Source organism: Barbus barbus (genome assembly GCF_936440315.1).
Source record: "Barbus barbus genome assembly, chromosome: 2".
Lineage (NCBI taxonomy): Eukaryota > Metazoa > Chordata > Actinopteri > Cypriniformes > Cyprinidae > Barbus > Barbus barbus.
The window spans coordinates 18,971,920-18,984,358 of NC_136730.1; the positions used below are offsets into that span (position 1 = coordinate 18,971,920).

General features: G+C 38.6%; 2 protein-coding genes across 7 annotated transcripts in view; one reads left to right on the top strand and one right to left on the bottom strand.

Annotated features, from left to right (window-relative positions):
* Nucleotides 1-1,257, bottom strand: part of LOC306844155 (kinesin-like protein KIF18A) — a 30,704-nt gene extending 29,447 nt beyond the window's left edge. The window contains exons 1-2 of the mRNA XM_079376102.1: nucleotides 1,091-1,257; nucleotides 49-421 (exon numbers count right to left, since the gene is read on the bottom strand). Of these exons, the coding sequence (XP_079232228.1) occupies nucleotides 49-367 (319 nt within the window). The 5' untranslated portion in view covers nucleotides 368-421; nucleotides 1,091-1,257. The remainder of the gene's footprint in view (nucleotides 1-48; nucleotides 422-1,090) is intronic.
* A 687-nt stretch (nucleotides 1,258-1,944) lies between these two features.
* Nucleotides 1,945-12,439, top strand: part of LOC306882632 (12S rRNA N(4)-cytidine methyltransferase METTL15-like) — a 74,669-nt gene continuing 64,174 nt past the window's right edge. For 2 of the 6 annotated variants that reach the window (XR_013785276.1, XM_079437419.1), the window contains exons 1-2: nucleotides 2,204-2,342; nucleotides 2,487-2,736. Coding sequence is in view for 3 of the 6 variants with exons in the window: in XM_079437419.1 (XP_079293545.1) it covers nucleotides 2,299-2,342; nucleotides 2,487-2,736 (294 nt within the window). In the remaining 3 variants the exon portion in view is untranslated. Of the gene's footprint in view, nucleotides 2,085-2,168; nucleotides 2,397-2,486; nucleotides 2,737-12,439 lie in introns of those variants that run through there. The other 4 variants (XR_013785274.1, XM_079437420.1, XR_013785275.1 and 1 more) reach the window with 4 other exon arrangements.

Here is a 12,439-nt window from a genome sequence, read left to right on the forward strand (position 1 = left end):
CACAGAAAGTAATTTTCAGATTCAATGAAGAGAAATGAAATGTCTCACCAGTGCAGTTGTAGCCATTTAGGACACCATCCACTATTGCTTTAGTGGTGTTCTCAAAAACTTCCATCTGTGAAGAGTCCTCCCTAAACACACCGTCAAACACAAACTTGAGGTCCTTATTGGCTCTCCTCCGCACATCCCTGTTGCCTACCCGCTGTCCCCGGAAAAATGTCACTTCTTCCTCTTTAGGATCAAAGATAAGCATGTGGTTGTCGACTACTTGGACAACCTTCTTGTGATTTCCATCCTTTTCTTTGTCGTTTAAAGGACGGACACGGACCACCACTTTTACGTGGTTGCACACCTCCCCATCCGACATTGTCCTATTTCACGGCTTCCCAATGAAAATCTCTGCTTCTTAGTGTTTGTGTAGCTGTAAAACACAAGAGAATAATTCACAGTGATTTCAAACAAGGCATATTCCAAATTATTCTTCAGAAGCTTTTATGTAGGTACATAAACAAACAAGGATGTCACATTTTCCTAGTACTTCACATTCATGCAAAGCATGATTTATTTTATTGTGTATCAGCCAATAAGATTCTTCTATAGACTGTACATAACATGTTTTAATGTAAGGCCATAACGTTAGATCACTGGTCTCAAACTCAATTCCTGGAGGGCCACAGCTCTGCAGTTTAGTTCCAACCAGCTCCAAATCACACCTGCTTGGAAGTTTCCAGTAATCCTGAAGACCTTGATTAGCTGGATCAGGTGTGTTTGATTAGGGTTGGAGCTAAACTGTGCAGAGCTGTGGCCCTCCAGGAATTGAGTTTGAGACCAATGCCATAGATGAACCCTGCAAACCCGGTGGTAATTTATTGTAACGGCGCACTAACAAAAGGCAATTCACTGTATCATAAATAGACTATATCATCGACCCATATGTCTATTAAGTTCAGCTGATTTTTACTTTAAAGCTCTTATTTGTATTAGTTAATAGCATTTGCTAGCGTTGGGCTAAAAGCTGCAGCTAACTGCTCATCTCTTTCATTTCAATCACAAAAGATTAAGTTAACGCTATAAAATGCGTATGACCTACCATATGATACAACATGAATCCACGACGAATGATTTGACTATTGTATTAAGAAAATTGTTATTTCTCTTTATTTAACTTTAAACAAAACATTCGAGCTGATAGTAAGCAAAACGAAAACCCTAAGCGCGAAGATTTCAAACACAAGCTGCTGCTCCGTCCCTGCATCTGATTGGACGAGAACATTCTTACGTCAAGCGACGTATGACGCTCCGACTGAATCGAGGCGATAGATTATTTCATTCACGGTGTGTAAAATGTATCCTTAAAATGAAAAATATAATTCCTAAATCATGCAATATATGGCAGGTTTAACTTAGATAACGTTAATTGTTATGAGAGCACTTCGAATGTCATTTAGCGGGATTTAATTTATATGCCATATTTAACGTTAATCTTAATACGTGTGACCAAAATTTGATTTTCAGTTCGAAGTGTATAGAGTTTAAAAAAAAAAGTATTTTACACCGATATGTCACTTTTTTCATTTGCCAAGATGATGTTTCAAAGCCTCGGTTACCCGAGACTCACAATTGTGACCAAGGATAAAACTAATATTCCTTGGTGAAGGCATGCATCAGTGAACTGTGCATGTATGGAATAAAACGTGCGTTTAATGGAAAAATTGCGAATAAAATAATTGACAAGTGTAGCACATATGTATTTAGGCACATTCTATATATATATATATATATATATATATATATATATATATATATATATATATATATATATAAAATATCGCTACAGAATACTGTCAAGATTGCTAGTTGATGTTTCCAAGATACAGATATCGATTACATCTGATTTTAAATGCTTGTCCAGTTACAGAAGGAACAAAAAAATCGCCATTTCTTGTTTCTTCCGGGAGTAGTCGCAGCTGCACTCATGAACATCCACAACAACGCTGAATAAAGGACTAAACAACCGTGTTTAAGAGGATAATAGCATTAATCTTTAATTCACAACCTGCTGTGTTGTTTTATCGGTTTGTATTGTAAGTTGTTTGTTTCCGAACTGACCTTTGACTATGATATACTTTAAATACATCATGTGTTGACAGACATGACAACAAGTTCATGCACTTCCTTCGAAATCCGACCTGCTTCTGGCGTCCTGCACGTGTCCCTATGTTTCTGTGTCTTGCATTTTATTGGCGGTGTTATATCAATAGACGTTAAGTGCTGAGACATAAGAGTTTCAGAGAGTACATGTGCACGCCTAATTTGCATTTTTGTTTTTACATGTTTGTATTGTGAGTTTAAAACATCTCAGTTTTTAATTAAACCTAATGAGTCTTACATAGTAGGTAAGACAGATGGCATTTGTGATTTTTATGCCTTGTCAGTATTATTCTCATGAAATATCTCATACATTTTATCTTCCCTATTCTGTGCAGAGCCCAAATGCCTCTATATTGTAGTCGTTTCATGGTTGCACCCTGCAAACGGACTTTCGGAGATATTCCTGACCACAGGTCCAGAATGATCAGGCGATGCTGGAGGAAGTTGTGGTGTCCAGAGAGGCCATATACGGGCTCAGTGACTGAGTTCAGAAATTCGGAGATGTCGACCCAAAGTGAGAAACCCTTTCACACACCGGTTATGGTGAAGGAGGTGTTGCAGTTTCTGGACCTCAAACCAGGGCAGGTCAGTCCTTCATCAGGAATCAGCTTTCACTGAGTTGAAATGTTTACACTCACTATTACATGTATATCTATCTGTTTGTGAGACCACATTTGTGTTATTTGATTCTTGGACTTATACGGTCAGTGATTGTAGAAACTGAGGCACTAATTAACAGAGGTTTAAGTCCTGTGGAGATGTGTATACACACACACACACATTGTTTATTGTTGTTGTAAGCTGCTACTGGCCTTTTGTAGCAGTTGTAATTCTGTTTTGAATCTAATAATTCTGTGCACAAATACCTACATTGTTATAAAAATGTGCAAAACTGTACATTTAGTGGTAAAACAAAGTAACATATCTAGTGCTAAAAGATGCATATTAGTGTCTTTGAGTAGAAATGTGCACCCTTAAGTACTACTATTAACTTTTTAGGGGTAAAGAAGGTACAAAGAGAGTACACTACTGGTCAAAAGTTTGAAAAGTTTGATGTTTTTGAAAGAAGTCTCTTATTTTATGCAGCATTTATTTGATAAAAAATACAGTGAAAACAGAAATATTGTGAAATACTATAACAATTTTAACTAACTGATTTCTATTTTAATATAAATATTGAAATATATGTGACCTTGGACCACAAATCCAGTCATAAGGGTACATTTTGTGAAATTGAGATTTATACATTAACTGAAAGCTGAATAAATAAGTTTTCCATTGATGTGCGGTTTGTTAGGATCGGACCATATTTGGAGATACAACTATTTGAAAATCTGGAATCTGAGGGAGCAAAAAAACTCTAATTATTGAGAAAATCGCCTTTAAAGTTTTCCAAATGAAGTTCTTAGCAATGCATATTACTTATAAAAAAATAAAGTTTTGATATATTTACAGTAGGAAATTTACAAGACATCTTCATGGAACATGATCCTTACTTATTGTCCTAATGATTTTTGTCATCAAAGAAAAATCAATAATTTTGACCCATACAATGTAATTTTGGCTACTGCTACAAATATACCCCAGCGACTTGAGACAGGTTTTGTGCTCCAGGGTCACACATATATACACACACACACACACACACACACACATATATATATATATATCAGAATCAGAAAGAGCTTTATTGCCAAGTGTGTTTGCACACACAAGGAATTTGTCTTGGTGTTATGAGCTTCCAGTACAGAAAGTACAAACATAGTGCAGACAACGTATAATTAAGGTGATAAAGAACACTAATGAAGAGAATATACAATAATTAAGAATAACAATAGTAATAAAAATAAAAATGTACAGAAAAGAGACATGACCATAGACAGAACTGTGAATGTGCATGTGTCCTATGTACAGATGAAGGTTTGATGAGTATTTACAGATGTACCAGGGCTCCAGACAAAAAAATCGAGTAAGGAGCCATTGGCTCCTATAAAAGAAAAACTTAGGCGCCAAATTATTTTTTTAGGTGCCACAGAATAAAAGTGGTTTATTTTATTATTATCATTTTATTTTTCCCCCCTATTTTAACATTTCAATCATTTTGTCATGTGTTTATGTCTTATCTTTTCTAGGCTTTATCAGCATTTTAATCCATCTTGTAGATGATCAGGTCGACCGGGGGACTAAGGTTCACTTAAAGTGTGAATTAAATGTCTTTTACAACTTGAAATATACAGTCACAAAGAATTGTTCGTTACACAGAATCTGTACCAATATCATGGACCATAAGCATCACTTGGCAGCTGAGTGCAGTGCATCCTATAAATGTTGTCACGTCTTTCACACATTCAGTCTGTTTTTCTTCATTAGTAAAATGCAATTTTATAGGAGGAGTTGAATCATGTACAACAGAATAAGTAAAAATATTAATATGCAACAGAGCATAAATATAGCAAAACGCTCCTCTTTATAGTTATTTTTCTAGCTGACTGATGAGTTTATGGACACTGAGTGGTTATTCTGAGGTAAATGTATTACAATGCAATGTTTACAAGCTTTATACATTTCCTCATTTGAAACACTGAATGAGCATTTACATAAAACATTTCAGTAAGTTGTACTATAGGCTCTCTTATTGCCTACCTTTTGATCATGTTCATTTCATACTATAGTAGTAAATCGAAATATATAATGGGTTCACTTGCTGCTTTAACTGAGGTGCTAAAGAGATCGCGCCTGAGCATTAAGTGCGATACTCTCCGCTCGCGCGATCCGGACGCATACACGGACCGTGTGGACGCGGGGTACTGGTGTTTATATTATCACCTTTCAGGTCTCTCTCACTGCGTTCAGAAGACTGTGTGCCAGTGTGCGGCAGAGACGAGGACTGTTTGAAACTCTTTTCCAGTAAAACTTTGATGCGCATCGTCTTATGTAAGTTTAATACGTGAACATAACAAAAGATGTGAGCGCAAAACAATCGGGAAAAAAGTCCTTTCATGCAAATTATATATAGTCGCCAGTGGCGACCTCAGCAAAAACTTCACTCGCAAATTAATATTTTTGGTCGCAAATGCGACCATTTTAGTTGCAGTTTGGAGCCCTGTGTACAGTACTGGGGTGTGTTATGTGTTGTTCAGGTGGGATACGGCCTGGGGGAAAAAACTGTTCTTGTGTCTGGCTGTTCTGGTGCTCAGTGATCTGTAGCGCCGGCCAGAGGGCAACAGTACAAAGAGAGAGTGAGCTGGGTGTGAGGGGTCCAGAGTGACTTTCTTAGCCCTTTTCCTCACTCTGGAGGTGTAAAGTTCTTGGAGGCTGGGCAGAGGGGCACCGATAATTCTCTCAGCAGTCCTAACTGTCCGTTGTAGTCTTCTGATGTCTGTTTTGGTAGCTGAACCAAACCAAACAGTTATAGAAGAACATAGGACAGACTCGATGATTGCAGAGTAGAACTGTTTCAGCAGCTCCTGAGGCAGGTTGAACTTCCTTAGCTGGCGGAGGAAATACAGCCTCTGCTGGGCCTTTTTCGCAATAGTCAATGTGATTGTCCCACTTCAGGTCCTGAGAGATGGTGGTGCCCAGGAATCTGAATGACTCTACTGAAGTCACAGTGCTGTTCATGATGGTGAGTGGGGGGAGAGCAGGGGGGTTTCTCCTGAAGTCCACTATCATCTCCACAGTTTTGAGTGTGTTCAGCTCCAGGTTGTTAAGACTGCACCAGACAGCCAGCTGCTCAACTTCCTGTCTGTAAGCAGACTCGTCACCGTCCTTGATGAGGCCTATGACTGTAGTGTCGTCCGCAAACTTCAGGAGCTTGACAGAGGGGTCCTTTGATGTGCAGTCATTCGTGGGGAGAAGGGAGAAGAGCAGTGGGGAGAGAACGCAACCCTGAGGGGCGCCAGTGCTGATGGTGAGAGTCCTGGATGTGAGTTTGCCCAGCCTCACTAGCTGCTGCCTGTCTGTCAGGAAGCTGGTGATCCACTGACAGATGGAGGAGGGCACAGAGAGCTGTCTCAGTTTGTCTGAGAGAAGGTCAGGTATGATGGTATTGAAGGCCGAGCTGAAGTCCACAAATAAGATCATTGCATAATTTCCAGGTTTGTCGAGGTGTTGCAGGATGTAATGCAGTCCACAGACTGTGGGGGTGGTGACTTGTACATGGTGATGTTCCTCAGACCAGTCCATACCGACGCCGGATCGTTGGCTGAAAGTTATTTTTTCAACTTCTCAGAGTAGTTCTTTTTAGCCACTCTGATCTCCTTTGTTAGTCTGTTCCTGGCCTGGTTATACAAGATTTTATCCCCACTTCTGTAAGCGTCCTCTTTGGCCTGACGAAGCTGTTTGAGTTTCCCGGTAAACCACGGTTTATCATTATTGAATGATAAGAATGTCCTGGTGGGGATGCATATATCCTCACAGAAACTGATATATGATGTTACAGTCTCTGTGAGTTCATCCAGATCGGTGGCAGCGGCTTCAAAAACACTCCAATCAGTGAGGTCAAAACAAGCTTTTAAATCTTGCTCTGCTTCATTATTCCATCTCTTAACAGTTCTTAATACAGGCTTAGAAGATTTGAGTTTTTGCCTATAGGTCGGTATGAGATGAGCCAAACAGTGATCAGAGAGCCCCAGAGCTGCCCGTGGGACAGAGTGATATGCATCTTTAATTATTGTGTAACAATGATCCAATATATTACTGTCTCTGGTGGGACATGTAACGTGCTGTCTGTATTTTGGCAGTTCGCGGGAGAGATTTGCTTTATTAAAATCTCCAAGAATGATTAAAAAAGAGTCCGGGTACCTTTGCTCTGTTTCAGATATTTGTTCAGCCAGCTGTTGCATCGCGGCGCTCACGCACGCGTCCGGAGGCACGTACACATTCACGAGAATGAAGGAGGAAAACTCTCGGGGTGAATAGAACGGCTTACAGTTTATGAAGAAGGCCTCCAAATTAGGAGAACACATCTTCTTCAGAGTTGTTACATCTGAACACCAACCTTCATTTATGTAGAAACATAGTCCACCACCTCTCGTTTTCCCCGTTAGCTCCGTGATGCGGTCTGATCTGAACAGCTGATATCCCGGCAAATGAAGCATGTTATCCGGGATGTTTTCACTCAGCCAGGTTTCAGTGAAGCACAATGCAGCAGAGTTTGAAAAGTCCTTATTTGTGTGGGTGAGGAGAAGTAGTTCATCCATTTTGTTAGGAAGGGATCGGAGATTCGCTAGATGAATGCTTGGGAGCGCAGTTCGGAAGCCGCGTTCGCGGAGTTTAACCAGCGCGCCGGCGCGCTTCCCTCTTTTCCGTCTGAGCGCGCGTTTGACTAGGACCGCTGCCCCTCCGACCAAAACATCCAACAAAGCGTCTGAATAATCAAAAACCGGAAAAGAATTGTCCGGTGTGTGTTGCCTTATGTCCAGTAGTTCGTCTCTGGTAAAACTGACAGTAGGAGAATGACTAAACACAGAACAAACAAATATATATATATATATATATATATATGGGATAGGTATATATACACACATGATCCTTCAGAAATCATTTATATATATATATTAGAATATTGCAATGATTTCTGAAGGATCATGTGACACTGAAGACTGGATTAATGGCTGCTAAAAATTCAGCTTTGCATCACAGGAATAAATTACATTTTAAAATAGATTAAAAAAGAAAACATTTCTTTTAAATTATAATATTTCACAATATTACGTTTTGCTGTATTTTTAATCAAATAACTGTAGTCTTGGTCAGCATAAGAAACTTCTTTTAAAAACATAAAACAAAATTGAATTAATCCAACCTTTGATCAGTAGTGTATGTTTAGTTATCGAGTCTGGTTTCATGAGATAAGATTGTAAAATGTTAAATGCATAAATTAGTATTTGATCTAATACAAATTATTGGTTCATAGACCCTCTATCATATATATTTTTTTGACTATTAGTATCATCAGAAATCATATGATTCGTGACACATTTAGATAGAAAAAATTAATGAAGAAGACCATAACGTGCATCCTTTTTAACTCCTACACAGGGTGCAACATTGAACTTTTGTGTTTGTGTATTTGTGTATGTATGTGGGAAAACCTGGAGGTGGAATGTTGACTTGTCATCGCCTCTGTTAACCACATGCCGTCTTGACAAGAAAAAAAAAAAGTTGCTCGTCACCAAAACTTTTAGGACTCCCGATTTGTTAACTGTCCCCTCTTGGGAAGGGTAGGGAAGTTAGCAGTGTGCTCACAGACCTTGGCGTACTCTATCGTGCTAGCAGGCCAGATGGGCGTGAGTCAAAGGGCCTTCTGCTCTAGTGGGCAGCTTGAGATGGGCATCGCTGGGTCCTACAGCTCAAAGTGTTGCTCATGCAGGTGGGGGCTCCGGGTCAGTGACTGAGTCAGTGATGGCACCACTGTTGGGCTGTTGGCAGAACGTGGTGCGCCACAGTACCGCACCACTCCTGACTAAGGTTTGCACCTCTTAACTTCACTATCCGCCCATGGGCCAACTGGTGCAGAGACAGCCTGCCAAAGGCCTGAGTTTAACCAAATAATCAAATAAAAAATAATGAGACCGTCTGCTTCAATAAGGAATGTATCGCACAGATGTGTTTGTGTATGCAATGGGCTTGTGCCTCATGTAGAATTGAACTGAGAATGCATTTTGAATTCTGGTTTGGGTCCTAAATTTAAAATGGAATAGCAAACAGAAACTAGAATTGAAATTGGAATTTAAATTCATAAACACTTTTCCAATAAGAAAGTTTGTCAAGATAAACTTTAAATGTTGAAAAAGTCTGGAAGTTTAAAGGTGTTGGTAACACTTTACAATAATGTCAATTTGTTAACATTAGTTATTGCACTAGCTATCCTTCTCTACGGTATGTATTAATCTTGGTTAATGTTTACAAATATCCTATTGTTCATTAGTAATGTTTATTCATCGATGATCATTTGTCATCTTGGTATGATAAAAATGTGTTTGCGTAGAAATTAATTGGGGATAATTAAGAAATTATAAGTACTGACCATTGTTACTTCATAACACAATGCATGTTAACACATTGAAACTTATTCTGAAGTGTTTTCAAAACCTTCTAAACTTCTTTTAAATTCATTAGAATTTGAACCTAATTTTCCACAAATTATACATTTAATTTTTTTGAATTGCAATTCAGTTAATTCCTCCTCCTGGCTTTCCAATTTATATTCCTATTCATTGTGGCCAAATAAATTCAAATTCTCACATGAATTAGAAGAAAATTCTTTAAATTCAGACTTTTCCCAACCCTAGTATTTTAACTGGTTTGTTGGCAAAAGTGCTTCTAGTAAAATAGGATATCAGAACATACTTTTAAATTAATTTGTTTAAAAATGTAATAATGTACACTTTATACACATGCTATTCCTTATTATAAATATAGGGTTGAGCAAGCGAAAAAACATACGTGGAGAAATGATTCGGGTATTTTACATGCTACGTCATGCTGATTTTAATTGGAGTTGCAGCAGCATATTTTATAGCTTGACCAGTTTAGTATCAAAATCTAGAAAGCAAGCAGCAAATTGGTAATTATTAGAAGAGCATGAACCAGCTCTTTTCTCCCCCCATTGAACAATTTAGCCTCCTTTATTATTACACTGACAGACAGCGTAATAATAACTGTTAGTCAAACGCTTACTGTGACTACTCCGAGGGATCACTCTAATATTTTGATCTGCCATTGTAAAGCAATCAACCCCACTGCAGAAGCTCTCATCCAACAAGGCAGGAGTGAGTATGAATGGAGCTCTTAGGCAATCAAAGAGTAAACGCTGCAATTACACCAAAGTGGGTAAATGTAGGCTTTCAGCCGGCCGCTACCTCCTACGCAGTTATCCAGGAATGGATAGCAGCACAGGTGAAGGGCTTTCACGCATCACCCCCTGGCACGGCAGCTGCAGAGTAGAGATTTCACTGACAATCCATCAAAGTTGTTTTTGTAAGCGGGATTGCCCTTGAATGCTCCATGACAACATATGGTCTGTGCTCTATTTATTTGACAACATTTTGCTTGTATACATTTGGTTAAAACAACATTACATTTCTTAATTGTATACATTTCTTTCTTTCTTTTTCTTTTCTGTGCCAAATTCGTTTTTATTTCCCTGTGCTCCCAATTCAGAAGTGTCACTCAGCCACACTGTACCTCCGATGGCATAATTACCTTTCTCATTCTGCTCACAGGTGTCATCAACATGTGTGGTGGCCCACGCTAAGTTTCCTATTGCCATGGGAACTGTTGAAACAGTTGCGGGAAGGTTACCCATATTTAGCTTGCCACCCAGAGCCATTGCAAAACAGTTTTTTAGTGATTTCCAGCCCTGTTTTGGGGATTTCAAGCATGAAACTGTACTAGATTCAGTGCCACTAATTTCTAATTACTAATTTTACAAAATTTCAGTCAAAGTTAAATCACATCTTTTTGTATGTGGAAAATGAATGGGTTTGTTTTGTGCTATTTTGAAAGGTGAAGATAGATGTCACAGCATGGATATCAAAGGGTGTAAAATTAGGAGCAGTGAATATTATATGAAACCACAGTGGCAAGCGATTTCACTTTTCTCGTTTGTCAGTGTTTCATGAACCTGTTTTGTGTCTTACAGAAGCCTCCATTGACAGAGAGCGAAAGAGCAGAGGAAATTCTTTGTTTATTCTCTCTCATTCTGGCCTTTTTCACCTTCCACTCGTCCATAAATTACCCAAACTAGAGCAGCCTCATTAGCCACCAAATTAGCCTTGAAAAAATTACTATTTGGTACAACTGGATATTCTATTCACCTAGATTTGCAGATCCACTTTGCTGGCCGCGTAACCATTTTACACTAATTATCTTAGCCATCAGGATGCGATTGTAGCATTTGGCTAATTGAATAATGAGCAGTATGGATCCTACAGTTTGATTACAGGGGTGTAATGTGGAAGCCATTTGAGAATGACAATGGCAGCGTAGTAAAAGACGGGGAATAATACTGTGTTTAATACTTCACTATACGTGACCTATCTGAACAGATAGTGATGCATGCCTTGCTCCCTTCTGTTTGGAAATTAGTTGAAAATTGGTTTAAACGTTTTGTTCAATTGGATTAGTTTTTCCGGCCATGCGTGTGTGTAGGGTGGGGGATAGTTTGTGTTAAATGAAAAATGAAGCGAGACTGATTTCATTTTTACTTCATTTCATTTTCCGCCTTTTCTTCTCTGCCAATCTTCAAGTGCACATAGAGCTTAACTGAGTGTAACAGATTGATATGAGGAAGTTCACAGGTTCAGCGTTTTCATTCCTTGCCATTTCAGACCAATCTCGAAACCAGATGTGACCCTTTAGTAATGATTCTCTTGCTGTCTCATAGTGTTAGTGCCAATTGGAAAGGCCAAAAGGCCTGTATACATGCGTTACCATAAGTTTCTCACTGGCTTTTTATACACCATCATTACAGAAGCTTGTATGTTTATATATAGTCTTCTTGCTTCGCAGTTTTTGCTATGAATTTCATTAACAGGATTTAGTCACAGCTCATCATCTGAACATTGTCAAAGGCATATAGGCATAAGAGTCAGAATAGACGCTTGGAATTTCATGGCAAATGGGCATTATGGGACTATAATGTGATGCAAATGATATTAGAGATGTACAATATCTGTACCATATTGGTTGTCCAGTATTAGAGATTTTCATTTATTATCTGTTAATAAAACACTATTTTAATAACACCGTTAAATGTTTAACAAGTCTTAAAATGAACATTGATATTTCATACTCTACCTTAAAATGCTATGATGCCTAAATTTTAGTCTTTTATTTTTATTTGTTGAGACATTATAACATAACATTTTAATGTGTCAATTATCGTTATCGGCCATAATGTGAAAATGATTATCAGTATATTGGTTTAAATTTGATTATCGATACATGTGTAATTGTTTTAAACAGGATTCCCCAGTCACTCTGCTCATCTGCCACTGGTTGGACAAACAGACTGACCCCCCACACGGCATTGGTTGAGTCAGTGTTGCTATGTCTGTCCTCTCAAACATACAGAGCTATGTTGTCTCTAAAGTTGTCTCTGCGCATTAAACTGACTGAGGAAGTATTTTAACTTTAAACTTCACCTCGCCCCCCTCAACCCCAGCTGAGGAACATAATGGTGTTAGAATGTCCTGAGGTGATCTTGGAAACAAAAGACTCATTCTTATTGACAGTTGCAACGTGCATTTCCCTCCAGTTTCCTTGGTGAAGGGGCATACGT